The 22561-nt window shown below is 43.0% G+C and overlaps 1 protein-coding gene and 1 long non-coding RNA gene across 2 annotated transcripts in view; both read right to left on the bottom strand.

Annotated features, from left to right (window-relative positions):
- Window positions 1-9881: 9881 nt before the first annotated feature.
- VMA21 (VMA21 vacuolar H+-ATPase homolog (S. cerevisiae)) lies at window positions 9882-18823 on the bottom strand. Its single transcript, XM_017814110.1, has 4 exons — window positions 18776-18823; window positions 15161-15324; window positions 13320-13429; window positions 9882-11855 (listed from the first exon to the last, which is right to left on the bottom strand). The coding sequence occupies exons 1-4, from the start codon at window positions 18821-18823 to the stop codon at window positions 11713-11715; spliced, it is 465 nt and encodes a 154-aa protein (XP_017669599.1). The 3' UTR covers window positions 9882-11712.
- A 2012-nt stretch (window positions 18824-20835) lies between these two features.
- Window positions 20836-22561, bottom strand: part of LOC108497243 — a 71033-nt gene continuing 69307 nt past the window's right edge. Inside the window, exon 4 of the long non-coding RNA XR_001874722.1 lies at window positions 20836-21527. This is a non-coding gene — a long non-coding RNA (uncharacterized LOC108497243). The remainder of the gene's footprint in view (window positions 21528-22561) is intronic.

Below are 22561 nucleotides of genomic sequence, written 5' to 3'. Positions count from 1 at the left end.
ACACAGAGAAGTCTCAGGTGATAGAAGTCAACTACTTTGCACCGAGATATTAACTCACTTGAAACCAAGGCAAGTCTTCATAATATCACAAAACTAAGTTTCTCTTTTCCTCCCCTAGTTTCCTCCTCTGGATGACCTGTTGTGTCAGGGCACATGCCAGTTCTTGCTTTTCATTTGCTTGGTACCATCACAGCCTCCCCTGGGCCATGGACCCCCCCATGCCTCAGTACCTCCTCCTCCCTGTGCCCCTGCAGTTCTTGCGGTGCATCAAGAGAACACTGTGGGGAGAGGCAGCTGATCTGAATCCCCTGATGAGCTACTTCAGCTGGAAACTGGGATGTCTCTGCCAACAAGGTGCAGCTGGGGAAATGCTGGATCTCGAGGGGAGGAGCAGACTCCAGCATTCAGTGTGCAGTAGTGTCTGCATTAGGAGACGTGCAGTGTGTCATTCCAAGCCCAAAGTGGTCTTTGCTTTTGGTAAATCTTGCCTGAGGTACCCCATAGAAAGAACAAAGCTTGTGCCATGTGGCTTCCATTAGCATCTGCTACATAGGCTGCTGGATGGCTTTAGTGAAACCTGCCAGAGATCATGTGCTGTTACTACTACTCACGTGGAAACACCGAAACTCTGGCCTTGCACCCACATGGTCAAAGACACAAGTAAGGGTCTCTTCTTCATTACGTAAAGTAAATCATCAACACAAAGCGTGAGCTTGTTACCCAGAACAGATGCTGCTCTTGAACAGACACCTGTATGAGCCTCCTGCACCCAGGCTCCCTCTCTGCAAAGTGCTCAGTCTCAGGAGAAGCCCTGGCACTTTGCCATTGCTGCCACTGCAGGTAATTTAATTAAAAGCCCAAAATATGGGAAGCACATTTCCTTCTTCCTGTAGGATTTTTCACCCTCTCTCCACCAGACAGCAGCAAACAAGCACACCTCAGCACTCCCACATAGCACAAAACACACATAAAACTAGCAATATGTTACAGTAGATTGTACTCGACATTAATTACCAAGCTCTACCGGTATAATTATCTCATTAAGTTTTGGCCCTTTACTAAATTGACCCTTTACAAAACAGCCTGGAGGACACAGCTGCAAAGGACCGAAGAGCAGAGTCCTGTTCATGAATGTCATCTATGTCCCACCCCACAATTACAGACAGTCAAACTGTACACGAAGGAGTTACTTTGACCAAATGGCAATTTCAAGGCAGCCTGCATGGCCCTGCATGTGTACTCAAATCCCCCTCTCTGTCCCTCAATGGACAGCTCTTTTGGGGATGCACAGGAACTGTGGCAGGAGAGGAATAGGATGGTTTCCTGACAGCTCCTTGCTCTGTAGGCAGACCGAGGTGGGCCCCAGGCTCATACGTTTCCCTCACGGTTCAGATGTGGATGCTTTAGAAGACTCTTAATCTCTCCTAGTGCTGGGAGTTCCTAGCCAAGACTAGGAAAGGACCTTTGCTTTTCTGGAAACACAGGGTAGCAGAACACCTCAGATCCTTTGCCAGGACTTTTGCTTGATTTAGGCACAAAGGATTCACTATTCCACCTCACTCCTTGTGTATTCCATCATAGCTGGGACTAGGACATCCCCCAGAAGGGATGCCTCGAGGACCTCCACATTCTCACCTCAGCACAGCAGTGCTCTGAGAGGAGAGGCACCAGGCTCTGGCCAAGGCCTTCAGTCCTTTTTCTGCTGTTGTGACACTTTTCGGTCCCTTGCTGCTGAGAACGGCACTTGTGACACACTAACGGGAGCGTGGCAGTGCTCCTGCAGCAAGGCTTTGATTTAGGAAGCAGAGCTGCTCAGCCCACTCTGCTCTTGCTGATGTAGTGACCTGGTTTTGTCAAGACTGTTTTTCTCCTTTCATCTTTGATGTCATTTTGGAAGGCAAGTCATGAGATTTTCATGGAGGCATTGACTCAAAGTTGGACTAAAACAAAGCCATCACAATACAATTATAAATGAATGAGGTGCAATTTCCCCTTAGAGGATTATTACACTATTTAGGGTTCTAGCACATTTATTTCCACAGTTTAGTAATCACTTTCATGCTTCTCATCAGACTATAATCCATTTATATTTTAATGTAACAAGTTACAAGGATTATCAGCTCATAATAAATATGCTCATCCCCTAAAGCATTTAAACAGCCCCTACACTTTGTAAAGAAGATCTTGCTTAATGAGCAGACGCTTACAAATGAATGAGGAAACTAATACCGTGTTATATGGAACACCATCAAACTGAAAAATACATGCTGCTTAAATGACTTTTCTCTGAAATTGAATGTTTTTCAGCACACATATATTTACTTTGAAATTACTTTTATCTTAAGGGAGGCTTTGGAAGTCTCCAAGAGTGCCTTTTGCTTTGGGAATTTGTTTACCTTCTTAAGTTTGGAATATTACATTCGGTCCACGCACAGGATTATGTCCAACCAATACATTACTCATGAAAATCAAATTAAGAAAAGCTGTTGATAGCATCTAAGGGAAATGCACCCAAAACAAAACCCCCCTGACTTGCACTTAGGTCAGTCCTAGTGCTAAAGTGTCCATGAAATGAAATCCACTCTGTTACAGAAATGTAAAAATCTCTCTTGGCCTACTGGCCTACAGTCAATCACAGTATTTTTCTCTTGCAGCTGTCTGCAGATGGGGTGGGAGAAACTAAATATTACCTGTCAAACTATAAAGACATTCCTTGCCTATTCATACAGCTGCCTAATACTTTTTGGCAGGATTGTCTCACCTAAGCTTCTGGTGCTTGCTGCACTTGCAACCATAATCCTGAGTTGTAAGGCAGGAGTGTGAATCACCTTCTGGAGCCTTTAGTCTTTGAGTTCAACTCCCCACTTCTGCCATGGTGGAGATTCTTCTTCCTCCCCTATGCTGTGTCTGCTCAAAATGTTTTTCTCCATTAGAAAATGTGAAGTTCATGGTTTAGGTTGCTTTCATCCTTCATTCTTGCAGATGCATGTTCTGTTAACCCTTTGCTGTACAGATCGCAGCTCAATCACATGCACTTCTGCAGGTTCATCTATCAAGAGCTCCATTCACAGCAGCATAGTTGCTGTGGAGAGTTCCAGGAAAGCAGAAGTGCTGCAAAATCTCCAAAACCCTTTTAACAGGAATCCATAGATAGTCTGGCCTTAGTCGGAGTTATACAGGAAGGGGCTTATAGTTCTGGCTAGATGTCTATTGTGCAGCCTCTGTAATTACAGCACATCCCTCCCACCTCAGGGGAAGGAGAAGGGAAGGGATATGTGTGAAGTTTTTATTGTTTCTGGAAAATCAATCTCATCAATCTTTTCTTAGTTAAGTACCAGTCATCTCAATATCTGCAAGGCAGTATTTCATGTGCAGTGTCCAGACAGGAACAAGTTGATGCAGAGATCGTGAAATTCTTTCTGGACAGCTTCTTCTTTTGCTGTACCTCTTCAGACTTCACTAAAAAGGAGTACTTGGATGCTCAGAAGACCTTTCTTAGTTTAAAAAACCCAATGCAAAATCCACAGCTTTGCAGAGAAATTGGCTATTTTTATACAATGAATTGTATTGATAAGGCTCTCTCCTCTCAGCTAAACCCCATTGTCCATCCACACCATGGAGCTGCAAGGCCATACCTCATTTTAGCTTTAAAGAGGCTTTGCTGCATTAACATAGAATCAGCTCCAGCTAAGGGTGCCTTTTCACCACATTGGTGAGAGCAGCAACACTGACTTGAAGTACCTGCACCCATCCCCATGCTCTACACTTCCTTAGTTACACCAGCACTCTGCAGGATTGTTTCAGTCAGAATGAAAATAGAGGGTGTTTTCATCTGAGATCAGTGTAGCATCTTGTACATCCTGATACTCTCTATGTGCAGAATTAACAGGCTCAAAGACAAAGTATTACAGGTCTCTGCCTTTTGCTGTTTCTTCATATATCAGAGCCACAAATCTTCTGCCATCACCATGAAGACTTACAAGCATGCCAGTCTAGGATCACTCCAAATGTGGGCAATTAATTAAATCCAATGCTGTTTTCTTCACTTAGGGAGCAAACTTTGCAAAGCTCCTTAATGCCCAAAGAACAATTTTACTGTGGCAAGGAATTTTCCTCTTCTGAACTCCATGTTCAAACAAGCTTCCTGGCGAGGTAAGCAAAGGCTGTCTTTTAATACAAACACAAAACTCAAATTTAACTTATTAGCTGGGGGAGGAATACAGATGAGGGCTGGATGAATCTCATGAGTCATCGTTTTTGTAGGATAAAAAGCAAGCTTGTCTCAAAAAAATCAATTCATTTGTTTCTATTGTGTATTGCAGATAGAAGTGCTTAAATAATAGAAAGATTAATAGAAACACTCCAACCAATTGTTCTAGAAAAAATGAAAAATAGCTTTTGGATTATAAAAGAATATTCTTTAAGTACAGAAAAATAAAACATTTCAAATGAAATAATGTTTTGGGAGAGGGAGACAAATGCAGATTAGTCATGCTTGAATGTACTTTCCCAAACAATACACCACTTAGAGCTAAGACTAAGACATGTACATACACCAAGGCATAAGTGAAGAATTAGTTGTTAGTTTAATTCCTTTATCATTTGCTCACTGATGTATTCTCCCAACCCTTCCCCCAAATATACTGCACCCTGACCACTGAACTCATTCCCAGCTCAACCTTTTGGGCAAATGAAGGGTTGTGCTCTTGAAGTGTGAAATAGGACAAAAGCACAGAGCTAACACCACTGAAAGGATAATGGAATCACACAGTTCAAGTGCAGCACCAGCCTCCAGTGGTGTGCAAATTTCAATGAGCCTTTTTTATTACTTTAAGATTTTAGAAGGATGTAGAAGGAAATGATGAGGCAGAGAAAAGGTGTACCCGAAAGAAACCCAGGAAAGTCTAAAGCCAGCTGAACAATGTCAAAAAAAGTGCTGAAACAGGGGTTTAATGGAATACTCAGAACTGAAAAAGAAGAAAACCATGGGCTACAATGTGAGCTGCACAGGCTTTGAAAAGAACATCAAGCTATGCAAAATTAGGTAACAGTCCAAGTAGCCACTGATTCAAGATCTCACCAGAAACAATCCCTAGAAAATCCCTGTGGATGGATGGAGGTGAATGGCAGATATTTTCGGCAGAGCAGTGGGTCAAAAAATTCAAGTTGCAGTCCCTTCCCCCACCTGCCCTCCATTTCTGAACCTGGGATCTGCCACAGCAAAGCAACTCCATCTACCCCTGAGTCAAACAGTAGCAAATTAGTTCTGGTGCTGTGCAGAATTACCTGCTGTGATGAATTACCTGTTCACTCTTTGAACAAAGTCCATAAAAAGCACACAAAAGTCGTTTATCCCATCAAATTGCAATTTGGACCATGCAGCCAGAGTGCAGCTGACCCGAGGTAGAAAGTTCACAAGCCACTCAGCTCTGCTTCCAAATTAATCCCTTGCATAAGCTTGATATAAAGCAAACACAGCATTTTGGCATGGACAAGCTTCTTGACGAGCTGCATCCATGATGCATTCCCAAGGGACTCTCTAGTATTTCCTTACCAAAAGGCTCAATGGAGTTTTCTTTCAGAGCTGGACAAGTGAAGGCAGCCTGGATCCCACTGCCAGCGCTACTCAGTGCACTTACACGTTCTTAAGATTTGTAATATGCTAAAATAAAACTACATTTGACTACAGAGTTGGACTATTCTGAATCTTATAAGCAAATGACAACACAGAAATATGCTGCTGTTCTGGTGTTAATTACTCCACCCAAGGCCTATGACAAATAAATACCTGATACAGGAATTGTCTATAAAATTGGAAATTTTTTTCCTCTGACGTTACTGATGTCATGCCTCAGGTATCAGAGCTGATAGCACAAACAATTCCGAAAATATATGGGTAGGAAAGGAAAATCCCTACCAAGTGGTATAAAACCCTTGTCTCTGCCTACAAAGCTCAATGTAATCTTAACTAGGGATCACAAGAGATGTCACACTATAGGAAATATTTGCTTCCAGAAGTATAACAGTTTAGAAATAAATGCTAGATAGGAAGAAAGGAACTGGCTTAATCTAACATATCAGTCATTATCATGCAGAGAGATCCCATTATAATTCACATATAAAAAACAAGGTCCAGTTTTCACTTAGTAAAACTGGGAGCTATGTTAAAGCCACTAAGCATTAAGATAAACAGAGGACTCCTCTAAACACAGGGCACACAGAATTCAGTGTCTACCCAGCAAGTCTCAGGGATGTTGGGCAACAGCAATCAAAACAGTTTGAACACCCAAATCATCAGAATCACCTTTGGTTTGGTTTTTCTAGGGAGGGCACACTTTACACTGAAGAAAAAAACACTGTATTGCAGACATAACACAAGCTTGTAAAGGAAAGTGCTCTATCATAAGGCTTCACATTAAGAATTACCCAATGCTTGCTAATTCTGTAGGAATTATTCTAGGAAAGGGCTCAAAGTGTGACATGGTTTGAGAGCAAAGTGGGTTCTTTCTGTCTTCTCTATCAGACATAAACCCCCCTACATGTAAAAGACTCATTCCCTTGAAATGAGCAATATGAAGCATTCCAGCTGTGAAGCTAAACTTCCAGTTGATCTCCAACATCAGCAGAACCATGTTAATGACTCAAGCATGCTAAGAGAAACTGCATCTCGAGGATGAAAAACTGCAAAGGTATTAAATGGCTCCCAGTGGTGCCTGCAGCAGGGGCCAACACCCACAGCAGTGTTTCTTCTTAAACTTTGACTTGATTGCTGTTACTTTCACTCATAAATCATCCTTCAATTAAAAACAGTTTTAATTAATAACATATCCCCTGTGCCTATGCCCTGGGCCATTTCCACTAAAACTATTAAACCATGCTGTGTCATATGCCAACTATAAGCATCAACAGCTTTTTTTTTTGGGCCTATGAGTAGTTTTGTACTGTTGTAAGAGCACAGTTGCAGGTAAGCACCTGATCACCCCTCGAAACACTGGGCACACAGGGGAATCATCTCAGCAAGAACAAGCCATCCAAAGCCAGTAGGACAAAGAGGGTTGTGAAGCATGACAGCAAACCAGCACCAAGAAAACTCAGTCCCAGACATTCAGCCAGACAGTCACCAAATTAACTACTCAGCTTTCCTAGCTCTTCATCCTGGGCATCCTTCCCCACAAAGCTTCCCAGTCAGTATCCCTGCCTTTTGAAACAGGACGTCCACTGGCTCTGTCTCTTGGTTTCAGAACTGGGAGACCAGCACCTAAAAAAGCCACTTTCTACAGAAATCCACATGTATTTCCCCCATCCTTTTTCTTACTGCTTCAGGTTCAAACAGAACTCAATTCCCAAGAGTTTACCTCTGTCTCATCTTACTAGACCTCATCATTGTTACCCAACACCGTGATTTGTTTCTAACAAAGAGACTCAAGCTCTATGCACCATTTGAGAAATCCAGACACTGGCATGTCTTTAGAGAAGAGAATGACTCTGGGGGCCCCGAATCACACAGCAATTTCTTCTTGCAAGCCCCATTCAAGCATCTGAGGGCCTCCTCTTGCAGTGACACAGCAAGTACTGCTTTCTGACAACTTAAACAAGCACCTTCTGTGTTTCCCTTAACTGACAACTGCTTTGAGCTAATGAAACATTGAAGTGGCAGTTGCTCTTTGGTATTTTTAAAGAAAAATTTACACTCCGAGAGCTTGACCCTGCCCTGAGAGACGACTCAGAACCAGTAACAATCCTGGTTTGTACAAGACAAAGTGAATAAGTGTGTCCCAGATCTCACACAGCAAAGCTGTCAACCTACAAATAACTTTAGGTGCAAGTTAAAAATGGAATTAGCTCACTAGTTTGTATGATTTACATTTAATATTTCAGATCAATGGTTTTGCATAATCCCCTGGAAAGCAGTGGAATAAACACTTCCAAACAAAGCATATGGTGCCTCAGTCATCATGTCTCAAGCCAGGCTAGCACATTCCAGCCCTCACCCTATCTCCCCAAATCACTCCTTTGCTTCACAGGACCCCTTCCTCCTCTTGCCCCATGGGCTGCAGTTTACCTAAATTTCATTCATACCCATATTAGGCTATTTTGTAGTAATACATGTCTGGCTCAGTTTGCTATTTAAGAGCCCTTTGCTTTCCCATCTCTTACTCATCCCCTGCCTGAGGCTCTCAGCACACCCTGTCCCGCTGTGTGGGCTGTCAGAAGCCTAAGCACAGTTTCTTTAACTACAGTAACAATTGAATACCATAATACAGCAGTCTAAAAGCCATCAAAATTGCAATAACATCAAACATTTTACTGTTCACCAATGCACTGAGAACATAATTTTTCATCCAGCACCACACCTTCCCTCACTCATCATCATCCCTTGGCAATCAGGTAGCCAAGCCTGCCCTCTAGTTTGCCCTGCTGCCCTTGCAGTGTGGCAAAATCACAGCCTTAACCTGCCATCAGCCTGAGAGAGAAAATAACATCTTTTGGGACGATCAGTTTGTTGTTTTTGTGTTAGGCTGTTTTCCTGGGGTTTTGTGTTTGGTTTCTTTAAATGTTAAGTGAGTTATTACAAGGCCCTCTCTTACAATGCAAAAAATAGGTAGGCAGTGTTTTATTTTGCTTCAAATGTACTATCAAGACTGCTTCCAGTTCATGTACCTTAATCAACCATTCATTCTAGAGACTTCCTACCCAGTGCTGGCAGGTAATAGTGATTTAAGTCCGGCATCCCTAAGCTCAAGCCAAAGCTGCTCACTTTCACTGACCTGAGTGTCTGCAGAGCTGTTGCCCCCACGTGTTTTCATTCTTCCCTCTGGCTCCAATTGCACAGGATTTTTTCTGCTTTCCAGAGGTGCTACCACTGCCGCTGAAGGGCTCAGCCTTGGCCAGTGGTGGGTCCACCTTGGAGCCAGCCAGCCTTGGCTCTATTGAACCCAGCAGAAACTTTCCAGCATCTTCTCACAGAAGCCACACCTGTATAGCCCTTGCCACTACCAAAACTTTGCCATGCAAACCCAATGCAGTACAGTATTATTTAAAAACACTAATACAATGACCATTAAACAATTTAAAAATTGCCATGACAACTAGCTTTGACATTAACAGGAACATCCGACACATGAAAGGAAACTCTCAACCTAAAGAGATCACAGCAAAACCCTTGAAAATATCTTAGTATTGGTAAGGCATGACAGGAGCCCCAGTAGGATCTCTACTGTTACTTTCTACATTGCACGGCTGCAGTTTCTGTTCTTTGAGCTCCCCAGACATGATGTAACTCCACCGCTTAATGGACTGTTTTCATTGCACTGTTCACCTGAGTGGTTGTTTCCACTCCCAAGCACAGGCAACATCAAACCAGCACCTGACTGTGACTGTGCAGAGACTCAGGCACTCCATCTTATCTCAAGGAGAATGTTGTGGATCAAAGCCTTATCTACAAAGATCTTCCAAAGGATGGATTAATGCTCATCTTGTTACCCCCAACTGCTGAGACATGACAGTGCCTATACTTATCGCAGAGGTCAAACTTTTCAGATTTTTGTAGCACAGTTGTAGTAAGGAAAAAATCTCCCTGTTATTTCTAGGAAATTAACTTATTGTCTAGGGATTCTGCTACGTGAAACATAAAATACATATAGAGCACAGAACCCAGCCAGTAAAGAACGACAGGTGTGCTCCCACTGAAATCAACATCTTAAGAGTTCTAGAACATTCAGTTTTTCTGTTACTGTCTTCCACACCAAGTAAACCTCAACATCCTTTTCCCATAGGTTTAACTCTTCATTTATTCTCCACTGTGAGCAGTGCTACATATTTCTTTTAAGCTGTTCTATAGATATTAAACATATTATTCAAAAACTATTCAGCACACGTGCTTGTTTACCGAATCTTGTATTGCAGGGTAGTTCTTTATTAAAAGGAAGTATTTGTTCTACAATGCACAGTTCATACACTGGAGAATGGGAAGCCAACATGCCCACATACAAACTAACTTTGTGTTTCAAGTACTCAGACGATTCTTCAGTTTGCTGGCAGCAACCTGCCAACAGGGGTCTGGATGAGAAAAGTTAACATGTCAGAAGCAAAGTGTAAAAATTGATTTGCATTAGTGTGTCATGGTGTCTATGCCTGTGCACACCTGGCACTGGGGTGGATAAGAGAGGACTGAGACTTGGCAACACATTCCTCAAACCACTGGAGATAACCAATTTTTGTCTCATTTATGCCTAGGTTCTATCGTGGACATATGCAGCACCAAAACCACGCCAAGCCCCATATTATGCAAAAGACTTCCAAAAAAGGCTAAACCAATGCATTAATCTGGAAAACTCAAATTAACAGAAGAACCTCAAGCACAACAGCTTAACAGCCATTATCAGTGTTAGCAAAGTTTTATGCCTTGCTGGAACCTTAGGAGAATTTTTTATCCAGAGACTAAAAAGCTTGCTAACAGCACAGAAGTGGAATGAGACTCGGGTTATCCCACAACACAAAAAATCTCACTATGGTTTGACTATAGAAAGTTATACACACAACCAAGGAAGAAAGAAAACAATCAACATATTGTATCATTTCACAGTGTACAAGTAAGTATTCATGAAGAGAAGGCAATTTTCTATGTGGTCACTCTTGTGTTCTCTGCTTCATAAAGGACACTATTTACAGATGGATACAGCTTGTTTCTCTTGGTCCTTCTCCTGCCATCCATTCCAGCAGCTTATAGCTGCTACTGACACTGCTTTACCACAGGAAATCCAACTGCATCCTTTAGCAAATATCAAGGAGATACATACCTGTGTAAAGACATACAAAAAATATGCTATGCCCTTTCCTTTGCATCATCAAGATAAAGGGAAATTGAAGATTGAATTTTACACTGCAATAAAAAATATATTTGAAAACAAACAAAAAAGTTGTATTTCACATTAGAAAGACATCACCTGAGTTCCTAAACAATTCTGTTTCTTGAAATTACTTCTAAACTCAGAAATGTATTAATTACACCTGTCCCACTAAGCTGGTTTTGGCTGGGATGGAGGTAATTTTCTTCATAATAGCTACCATGGGGCTATGGTTTGGATTTGTGCTGAAAACAAACACACTTGAGTGTGCAGCTTTTGCTTTACCTATTAAACTGTCTTTATCTCAATCCATGAGTTTTCTCACTTTGCTTTCCTGATTCCTCCACTCATCCCACTGGGAGGGCAGAGTGAGTGAGCAGCTGCATGGTGCTCAGTTGCTGGCTGGGGTTAAACAACACTCCCCACAAATCAGGAAACTATCCACAGCAAAGTGAAATTCAATCTTTTCCACTATAGTTGGACAGTAAGTAATGCAGGTTTTTTAACTAGCAATTTAATTCCTTGAAAATGTAATGCTTGCTTCATGCCAATGTTATTTTCGGAGCAAGCCAGAGGCAAAAATAGCTACAGGAGTTTTCAAAAATATATAATTATTCCATTCTAATTGCAGGTGAAGACCTCCTCAGCCTGATGTAACAGAGGCTGGCTAAAGAACAACTTCCATCAACATCACAGAAAACAAGGGTACACAGGCAAGATGAGCACAAGTCTTATTTCAACCACAGCTGAGGCACCAGCCTCCTTTTGTACACGTGTATTATACATTTTGAAGAATGCTTTTCCTTCAGCTGACAAAAAACCCTTGATTTACAGTCTGTAGACACCAGACGACATGATCTTCCTTCTAGTCCTGTTTGCCTTCCCGCCACTGCCGCGAGCCCTCGTTCCACGCTACATAAACAAAGAGAGCAAGCACCACGTGAACAGTAACTACAGCCACGATGGCAGCATAGAAATAGCTGTCTCTGTCGGACATTCCTAAGGAACCTGGGAAAACAAAGAGAGTAAAGAATATCAGTTATTAGGAACTCTGACACGGCAAGTCACAATTCTTCCTAAAGGCCAAAGTTACAAGTGCTCCTGTATCAAAAGACTGAGCTCAGAATGATTCGTAGGAAAGAATTCACCGTGATAGTCAAAGGCCCTGAAACTACTTCTGGAACAAAGCAACACTGCAGTGTTCAATGTTTAAGATAAAATACCCTGGATTTGATGTCAACAGCTTATCTACAACATTTTCTGCTACTATCTTCCAGCACCAAATAAACCTCAACATCCTTTATTCCTAACGCTCTTTGCGGGGCAGGAAAATGAGGGGGTGGGGGGAGGGAAGAAGGGGGAGAATTCTGTAATTTATTTGCCACTGTAACAGGAGAAAACAGTGGAACAATTACATTTAGAGGACTGTTACCTTCTATATTTAGACCATAAAACAGTAACTCCCCACCAGCTAAATTACATGAACACATCTCATATGAAATAAGCCTTCAAATATCGGAAGAGCAAACACCAAAATATTGTTTCCCTTAATTAATTTAAGAAAAACCCAACAAAATCCCCCAAAGAGTAAACCAAAAACCACACATTACACCACTCCAAAAATACCACCCTTCAAAGACAAGCTCAATCGTTTCAGTGCTGACAGATCTTGTCATTAACAGTGAAGTTAAGGCTCAGTTTGCTACACTTCAGATAAAAAAAAAAAAAAGCTAAAAGGGATCTTGAAAGTTACTTAACAAGCTTTGAGCCTTCTATGTACTACATACAGCAGTACACACCAAAGAGAACAGCCTTGGAACAACTCAGTTTCATACTCACAAACTGCTCCTAAAAGCAGCTGCCTTCTCCCTCCCTCCTCCCCACTTCTGAAGGAGATAACTTCCTAGTACTGCAGGAGAAAAGTATTAAAGCCTTGCAGAATTGAGACTACAACATGGCTAGCTGTTCAAACAAACAGTTAAAATCCCTCTTCCTTCTTTTTTTAAATTAAAGTTCTACAAGCAACCACATTCAATATCTGAAATTGCATATATGAATTAACTTGTTTACACTTACAAATACAGATGTTTTAAAAAGCAAAAGAGAAACCCCACAAACAACATTATTCTGCCCTGAACACATGATTAGTTTGCAATACCTGCAAGAAACATATCCCTGATGATTCTGACAAAAGTCTGCTGTGGGGTGGTGTTAGATACCCTGTAGGTAAGGGGAACAATGCACCTCTGTGCTATATAAGCCACTGCATAACAAACAGCAAACACTGGATTGCAGATCACAATGCAGGGAAGGATGCATTGACCATTTATATAATTTTCTGTTCTAATTAGACATTACGGAACCTTTGGTCTGCAGAAGGAAACAAAACAGGAAGAATAAAGATGCTATTATAGGATTGTGCTTTTTTCTTTTTTTTGTAGTAATAATACTAATTGGCAGAAGCAGAATTACCTTCAAATACATAAGCCTTTGATGAAAAATATAGCCCAACTGGTAATGTAATCATTAGAGCTGTGAAGAACAGAAGCGTTCTTAAAGTTGATGTTAATGAACCCTCATTTCTGAAATAAATAAGAGAAGTTACACACAGAAGAAAGTCACAATATACACACCTGAAACAGGACAAGAACTTGTCCCAAACCAAAGCAAATTACTTTTCAAGAACTGAGTAAATGTACTGTTTAGAAGCAAAAGACTTGGGATATGCATTTGTTTGCTGCAATAAAAATGAGAGTATTCAAAATGATGTAATGATTCTGCCAGTCAGAGCTCAAAAACAAGATTAAAAACAATCGTTAGATTTTTTTCCCTGTTACTGCTTTGCAAGCATTAACAACTTAGGGGAGTTATGTTAATACATTTATCAGTATACTATCACATAATTATTAAATATCTAATATCAGTCACGTGCATTTGTCACATGACAGCTTTCTGCATTAAAACTTGCCAAGTTCGTTTCTTTTTCTTTTTTTTTCAGTAACTACAAGTCCGGGAAAATGACAAATTCTACAGGCTGGGATATAGAGGGAAGTACACAGAATGATTTTAACAGTTAACTACTGAAAGTTCCCTTTTTTTGGGGTATTGGTCTTCTACTTAAAAATAAGTTATCAGCTTCCATTAAGAAAGCTGGAATAACTGTAGCAACACTCAGAACATGGAGCCAATACACCAAAACTTCTTTTGCCTTTATAGACTTAAACCCAGAGAATCACTACGAAGGATTATGTTCTTGGTAAGGTCTCCCTGAACTTGATCTGCTAGAACAGGTTTTATGTTTACAAAACACCACACAGAGCTTGTTTTGTGTGTGCTTCCACCAGTTCTCACTCACTCTGCCTGGCTGACCACATCATTTTATGCTCAAGCAAACACATCAGCCAGGCAATATCCTTGTGACTTTCAAAGACTACCTGATTCAAGGGCATGTGTCCTTAAGGGCTTTGAAACACAAATATGCACAAAAGCCAACTCAAGTCAGGGATACATAATTCTTAAAACTCCCAGGCACCTTCAAAGCATTTTTTGCATAAGTAGTTTCGAAAAGTTTTATCGAGACATATCTGTGACATAGCATGTTGCTTGAAATCAGTTTTAATCTTGACATTTCTTTGGAAAAAAAGTGGAAGTGGGGAAAAAAATTCTCATCCTCTGACAGTCACGTGCAGCCACGCACAGCTCCTACACTGCATCCAACAGCACTTCCTGCTGGCCATGTGCTGGTCATTTAGGCAGCATAAAAAAAAAAGGGCATTCGGAATCTTTTCCTTTACTAGCGTTTGCCTCGGGGTCTCGGGAGTGGCGAGCACAACTCCACTCAAAATCTTCCTACGGAAATCAGAAACTCTTCTATCAGCACTTACCCACTGAAGAGTAAGATGACCTCCAGCTTATTACCAAAGTTAAAAACTCCACTGCTGACAAATACTTTTCTTACACTGACATACTCTCACCGCTTTCCCTACGCAGCAAAAACAAACATTCGTGTGTAAGCTCAGCCCGGCTCGGAGCTCAGCCCGGCTCGGAGCGGTACGCTGCGGCCCGGCAGCCTCCACGCTGGGTTTTGGGGGGGGCCCAGGCAAACCCGGGGTCTCCTCTTCCTCCTCCCCCCGCGGCCCCTCCACCAGCCGCTCCCGCCCCGCGGACGCTCTTCCCCGGTTCCCCCAGGAAGCCTCCCGGCGGTGCCGGGCGCGCTCCCCGCCCGCCGCGGCCTAGCGCGTAGCCCTCCCCGCATCCCGCCGCCCGGCCGTCCCGCCGCCGAGCCCTCCCCCTGCCCGCGCCCCGGCACTCACGGCCTGAACTCGGCCACGGGCACGGCGCTCACGGGCCCGGGCCCGAACCGCTCCATGGCGGCCCCGCCGCGGCCCCTGCGCCGCCTCAGCACCTGCGGCAGCCACCGCGCCTGCGCGGAGGGGCAGCGCCGCTGTCGCCATAGCAACCGCCGGGATGGCGCGGCCTAGCGGTGGGAGGTGGGAACTGCAGCGCGGGGGCCCCGCCGGGAAGGGAAGAGATGGAGGGAGGAGCGGAGGGATGGAGGGATAAAAGGATCGAGGGATGCAGAATGAAGGGATGGAGGGATGCAGGGGTGGAGGGATGGAAAGATGGGCGGATGGAGGAATGAAGGGACGGGGGGACAAAGGGATGGAGAGACGAAGGGATGGAGGGATGGAGAGATGGAAAGATGGAGGGATGGAGGGACAAAGGGATGCAAGGATGGAGGGAGGCAGGGATACAGCAATGTAGGGGTGAAGAGACAGAGGGAAGGAGGGACAAAGGGATGGAGGCATGAAGGGATGGAGGCATGAAGGGATGGATGGATGGAGGGATGAAGGGATTGAGAGATTGAGGGACAAAGGGATGAAGGGATGGAAGGATGGAGGCATGCAGGGACAGAGGGATGGAGAGATGGAGGGACTGAGGGAAGAGGGGATGGACCAATGGAGGGCAGCCTGGGGTCTGGACCGTGGCAGCAGCTTCTGCTGGGCTTGGGCAGAGTTGACTCTACAGAGAAAACCACCCTGTGCAGGTTCTCTACCAGCTCGAAACAGCAGCGCAATCAGTGCCACTGTATGGGTGCTTTCCTTGAGGGAGATGGAGAGTGTCTGTGCACAGCAAAATTGCCATCAGATGTCTTGGGTAAAGGTCAAGGCTTACCAGCAAATGGCAGTGGTCTTGGAGCCAAAAAACCCCATGGAGCTGACACATTTTGATGAACTCACCAGTACAAAACACCATAAATGAAATAACACAGGGCTAAGGCATTTGCTAAAAGGAAACTGCAAATCGTCTCTATGTTGTCCTGTTAGGAGGGGGGTTTGTTCATTTAAAGGTTTCCTGCTCTCCTGGCACTAAATTGAAATTCCTTCTCCAGACAAAGAAAAAACTTCTGGTCAAAATCTGAGAGAAACAGGTAATAACTAACAGGTGCTGCAAATGAGAGACTAAGGACCCAGGCAGACTTCACTCTCCTCTAGCCTGGTGGGCAGTAAGCATTTCCAAGGTGATACTCTGTTCAAGCTATTAATTCATGTTCCTATTGAAGCTACTCTGCTTAAATACTCACCAAGGAACTGACTTGAACACAGCTTTTCAACAGAAGCCCAGAGTGTTACAGTCTCTTCTATGAAATCGGTCTCATTTTCAGGGAAACTAATTGGTAATACTCAATGAACAGCTTTAGCAGGAAACAAAGCCTTGCAAGCTTCCAAATAAAAGCTCTGGAAGCAGTTGAATTGACCTTGCCATTTAATTAAATCTCATATACCACAGCAATAACATATTTGCCCCTTTTATGGGAAAACCATGTTGCTATCTTCCCACTCAGCCATGCCAAATCTTAATTGTGTGAGTCACTAACTCCACACATGACTCCTTCCTCATGTTTTCCTGCAGTGTGCAGATATCCAGCATTCCTGCAGCCCAGCACGGTGGCCTCTGCCCTGCTTCTTGCTGCAGTGCCACACAGCACAGTGGCCTCTTCTTTCCCTCCTGGGCCAGCATGGCATCCTGCTGCCCTGCAAGAGAAGAAATAGGAGAGGGTTGTTTTCCTTGCAATCAGTAAGATCAGGAAACAAGCACTTTGTTCTTGGTGGTTCCTGCTGTGTGCTTGTCTCTCAGACCTTACTCAGAGTGAGTTTCTTCTGCCTGGGCTAGAGGCAAGGGACACTAAATTGCACTGGCAGCTGTAGCGTGTAAAGGTGGAAGGCAAGGAGCAACACTGTCTTCAGCACTCATTTTCTACCCTCTGATTCTGCATAGTGAGGCCTTTTATTATGTTTTCTCCAGTATATGTGAGAAAGAAGTTGAATGTTGTTAGAAGCATTTTTTTTTCCCAGCAATGAACGTAGCTTGGCTGGCGACTCTTTCCTGCTCGTTAAGATGCAGCACAGCTCAGGCAGTTCAGTGCTTACAGGGTCAGGTCTGGCTCTTGTGGTCACACTTTCACTGTAAACCAACCAATTTTGTGCTCTTTTAAAATAGAACAGTCCTCCTAATGTTTGATTCCACTACCAGCTGAGCCAGCAAGAGAGACAGTTTGCATGAGGGGGGCAGAAGAGGGCTGGTGTGGACAAGGGGGGGTTTTGTAGCCCCTACTCAGTTGGATGGGGATGCAAGGAGGGTTTGCTGTGCAACACTACTTTAAACCTTCCAACTAGTTCTTCAAAACACCTAATTAAAATCCAGCTAGCCACTCACAAAATTCCACAAACCTGTGGGAGCAGGTTTTGTTTACTCAATGAATTGAGTTTAATTTCTCAATGAATAAAAATAATGTATCAAAAAAATCAGTGAAGTTAAGTTATAGTTAAGATATAAATCGTATGATTAAAAAAGTATGAATGTGGATGCGGAGAACATTTAATCGCTAGATGATGTTCTTTCCACTTCTGGTTTGACTTTCCTGTTTGTTTCTCCAGTAGGAAAAATAATGACATAAGTCAGTTTAATAAGAAAAGAACAAAACATAGAAACATAAAAGTGGAATAAGTTTCACATCGTATAAACTTACCATAAAGGATTAGAAAGTAGTGAATCTCCTAAGGCTGAACAGTCCAAGTCATTAACTTTTAATATAAAATTACTTCATATCTTATCACACTAATGCTTTCATCTACTAGACTTATAATGATTTTGCTGAATGACTTCCTGTATGTTCAACTGCTTTTCTTTTGCGAGCACAGAAAGGAAATACAAAACTATTAGAAAAATTTTGCAACTGTGAGAGAAAAATAAGCTTTTCATTCGCGTTTTCATGTTAGTTATTTAAAAGACTTGGAGCATACAAAGTTTTGCCTGTTTGCTTCAGGTTCGATACCTGAATTCTGAAATTTCAGGCAGACTACAGACCTGTCTTACCTTCTGGATTATAGAGCAAGTACAAAACTTTGCCCTTAAGCAGAAACTGTGCTGCAAGCACAAGAAGCTGTCAATTCCGAGGCTAAATATCTGCTTTTCTAAGACATTCTCCTCAACAACATTTGCCAGGAGATGCTTGAAGAATATAAAAAATAAAGCCAGCCCCTGCTTTTTTGGTGGTCTGTGTCTCAGCAAGGGTGCAGAGCAGGTGGGAAGGTGCCTGCTGAAGCAATACCATCTAGTGGCAGCTGGAGAAAGAGAATGCCCCCAACAGGACCAGTGCTGTAAAGGTGAAAACTGAAGAGATGGTATCTAAAAACAAAACCACCTGCTTGTGAATACGTCTTTTTTCAAGATTTGTTTCCATGGTAATATATCAGAAAGGAAGATGACCAGAAAAGGAGCAGAAACAGGGAATGGACTGTAGTTACTGGAACCAATAACAAGCTCAGTTGCATGGCCTGGTCTAGCAGAAGTGCCAAGTGATCCAAGGGTCTGGCTTTTGAAATTACATTTCCCAGCAGCAAGCAAGTAGTATTGTGCAGCCTTACCTTTGAAACTGTTATCCACTTGCTTACAATTAGTAAGTGTTTGTACATGGTTAGAGCTTAGCCCCAGAGGAGATGGGGTAGAAGAGCAGGAAGATGTCAGACAGGGTTTTATTTAAAGTCATGGTTTGCTGTGCTAGGGGGAAGGATATATAATGTTTATGACTGGATATGCAGTGTAGTGGGACAATTCCTATATAAGAGACCTGGCATTTGTAGGGAGCAATAAAGTCTTTTATTACACCATCTGATAGAGCTTAGACAATTGTAGGGACTGTAAGTCTCTGTTGCTGAATAATGAGGACTTCTGTGCTAGAACACTGTGGGTTTTTTCTGTTGATCTAATTAGAGATGTTAGCTTTTCCTACCAACCCCTTCCTCTTTCAGTTTCTTCATGTTCTTGACTCCAGCATTACTGTAAATACTCTATTTATCTGTTCTGTCAACCTCTACACCCCAGAAAAAAAGAGGTGAGTTTAACGAAAGGTAAAATGAATGGATTGGCTGACTGTTTAAAACTCTTTGTGATAATCCAGGCTGAAAGCCCAACAAGCATAGAGCATGCTGCATAGTTGCCCACCCAGGTGCTGTGGAAATACAACCACAGTAACATCAATGCTTGGGTTAGCAAAGCATTGGGTTATCTAAGCATTATAGGGCTATATTACCTGTTACTGCACATTCCAGGATAAGTTAGAGCAAAGAGTTTAGACACCCCTCTTAGCTAATAGGGCTTAGAAGTCTCACAGTGTAATTTTCACCTCCTGCTATTACTGCTGTCATTCTGCAATGAAAACACTGGGCTACTGATGAAGTGGCTGCCTTCCACAGGCATTGTGAAATACCTGAGGCACCTACATTAACAGAGTGGGAAAGGCTTCATTCCCACAGCTGATAGAAGTCAACTAATATTTACCAATTTCAGGTGAGACTCTAGATACTGAAAGAAAGAGAAATCTTCTTTTTTTGTAGAGGCAAATGTAGTAAAAGTTTTACATGTTACATGCAATTAAACCAGAATGAGACATTCCATACCTCTGCCCAGACAAATAGTGTTGACCATAGAGCAGATGTTGTAGAATTCTTTTGCAGTTTTGGGGGGGACGGTACTTTTCCAAAAAGTAGTGTATATTAGCACAAAGCACAGAAAACATATCTCTTTCCCACTCCTATTTGGGCTATAGTTAGCTTTGGAAAGTGCAAAAGGTTTTCTGGAAGATGGAGAGTTATGGGGTGATGTTTCTGATGGGCTCAGCCTTGACCAGTTGCAGGTTATCTCNGAAGGGATGGAGAGACAAAGGGATGGAGGGATGAAGGGATGGAGAGATGGAAAGATGGAGGGATGGAGGGGTGGAGGGACGAAGGGATGGAGAGACAAAGGGATGGAGGGATGAAGGGATGGAGAGATGGAAAGATGGAGGGATGGAGGGGTGGAGGGACAAAGGGATGCAGGGACAAAGGGATGCAAGGATACAGCAATGTAGGGGTGAAGAGACAGAGGGAAGGAGGGACAAAGGGATGGAGGCATGAAGGGATGGAGGCATGAAGGGATGGATGGATGGAGGGATGAAGGGATTGAGAGATTGAGGGACAAAGGGATGAAGGGATGGAAGGATGGAGGCATGCAGGGACAGAGGGATGGAGAGATGAAGGGACTGAGGGAAGAGGGGATGGACCAATGGAGGGCAGCCTGGGGTCTGGACCGTGGCAGCAGCTTCTGCTGGGCTTGGGCAGAGTTGACTCTACAGAGAAAACCACCCTGTGCAGGTTCTCTACCAGCTCGAAACAGCAGCGCAATCAGTGCCACTGTATGGGTGCTTTCCTTGAGGGAGATGGAGAGTGTCTGTGCACAGCAAAATTGCCATCAGATGTCTTGGGTAAAGGTCAAGGCTTACCAGCAAATGGCAGTGGTCTTGGAGCCAAAAAACCCCATGGAGCTGACACATTTTGATGAACTCACCAGTACAAAACACCATAAATGAAATAACACAGGGCTAAGGCATTTGCTAAAAGGAAACTGCAAATCGTCTCTATGTTGTCCTGTTAGGAGGGGGGTTTGTTCATTTAAAGGTTTCCTGCTCTCCTGGCACTAAATTGAAATTCCTTCTCCAGACAAAGAAAAAACTTCTGGTCAAAATCTGAGAGAAACAGGTAATAACTAACAGGTGCTGCAAATGAGAGACTAAGGACCCAGGCAGACTTCACTCTCCTCTAGCCTGGTGGGCAGTAAGCATTTCCAAGGTGATACTCTGTTCAAGCTATTAATTCATGTTCCTATTGAAGCTACTCTGCTTAAATACTCACCAAGGAACTGACTTGAACACAGCTTTTCAACAGAAGCCCAGAGTGTTACAGTCTCTTCTATGAAATCGGTCTCATTTTCAGGGAAACTAATTGGTAATACTCAATGAACAGCTTTAGCAGGAAACAAAGCCTTGCAAGCTTCCAAATAAAAGCTCTGGAAGCAGTTGAATTGACCTTGCCATTTAATTAAATCTCATATACCACAGCAATAACATATTTGCCCCTTTTATGGGAAAACCATGTTGCTATCTTCCCACTCAGCCATGCCAAATCTTAATTGTGTGAGTCACTAACTCCACACATGACTCCTTCCTCATGTTTTCCTGCAGTGTGCAGATATCCAGCATTCCTGCAGCCCAGCACGGTGGCCTCTGCCCTGCTTCTTGCTGCAGTGCCACACAGCACAGTGGCCTCTTCTTTCCCTCCTGGGCCAGCATGGCATCCTGCTGCCCTGCAAGAGAAGAAATAGGAGAGGGTTGTTTTCCTTGCAATCAGTAAGATCAGGAAACAAGCACTTTGTTCTTGGTGGTTCCTGCTGTGTGCTTGTCTCTCAGACCTTACTCAGAGTGAGTTTCTTCTGCCTGGGCTAGAGGCAAGGGACACTAAATTGCACTGGCAGCTGTAGCGTGTAAAGGTGGAAGGCAAGGAGCAACACTGTCTTCAGCACTCATTTTCTACCCTCTGATTCTGCATAGTGAGGCCTTTTATTATGTTTTCTCCAGTATATGTGAGAAAGAAGTTGAATGTTGTTAGAAGCATTTTTTTTTCCCAGCAATGAACGTAGCTTGGCTGGCGACTCTTTCCTGCTCGTTAAGATGCAGCACAGCTCAGGCAGTTCAGTGCTTACAGGGTCAGGTCTGGCTCTTGTGGTCACACTTTCACTGTAAACCAACCAATTTTGTGCTCTTTTAAAATAGAACAGTCCTCCTAATGTTTGATTCCACTACCAGCTGAGCCAGCAAGAGAGACAGTTTGCATGAGGGGGGCAGAAGAGGGCTGGTGTGGACAAGGGGGGGTTTTGTAGCCCCTACTCAGTTGGATGGGGATGCAAGGAGGGTTTGCTGTGCAACACTACTTTAAACCTTCCAACTAGTTCTTCAAAACACCTAATTAAAATCCAGCTAGCCACTCACAAAATTCCACAAACCTGTGGGAGCAGGTTTTGTTTACTCAATGAATTGAGTTTAATTTCTCAATGAATAAAAATAATGTATCAAAAAAATCAGTGAAGTTAAGTTATAGTTAAGATATAAATCGTATGATTAAAAAAGTATGAATGTGGATGCGGAGAACATTTAATCGCTAGATGATGTTCTTTCCACTTCTGGTTTGACTTTCCTGTTTGTTTCTCCAGTAGGAAAAATAATGACATAAGTCAGTTTAATAAGAAAAGAACAAAACATAGAAACATAAAAGTGGAATAAGTTTCACATCGTATAAACTTACCATAAAGGATTAGAAAGTAGTGAATCTCCTAAGGCTGAA

This window comes from Lepidothrix coronata, unplaced genomic scaffold, assembly GCF_001604755.1.
Source record: "Lepidothrix coronata isolate B3197 unplaced genomic scaffold, Lepidothrix_coronata-1.0 Scaffold2, whole genome shotgun sequence".
Classification (NCBI taxonomy): domain Eukaryota; kingdom Metazoa; phylum Chordata; class Aves; order Passeriformes; family Pipridae; genus Lepidothrix; species Lepidothrix coronata.
Note: the sequence above shows the minus strand (reverse complement) of the source record. Positions and strands in the feature narration are given on the sequence as shown.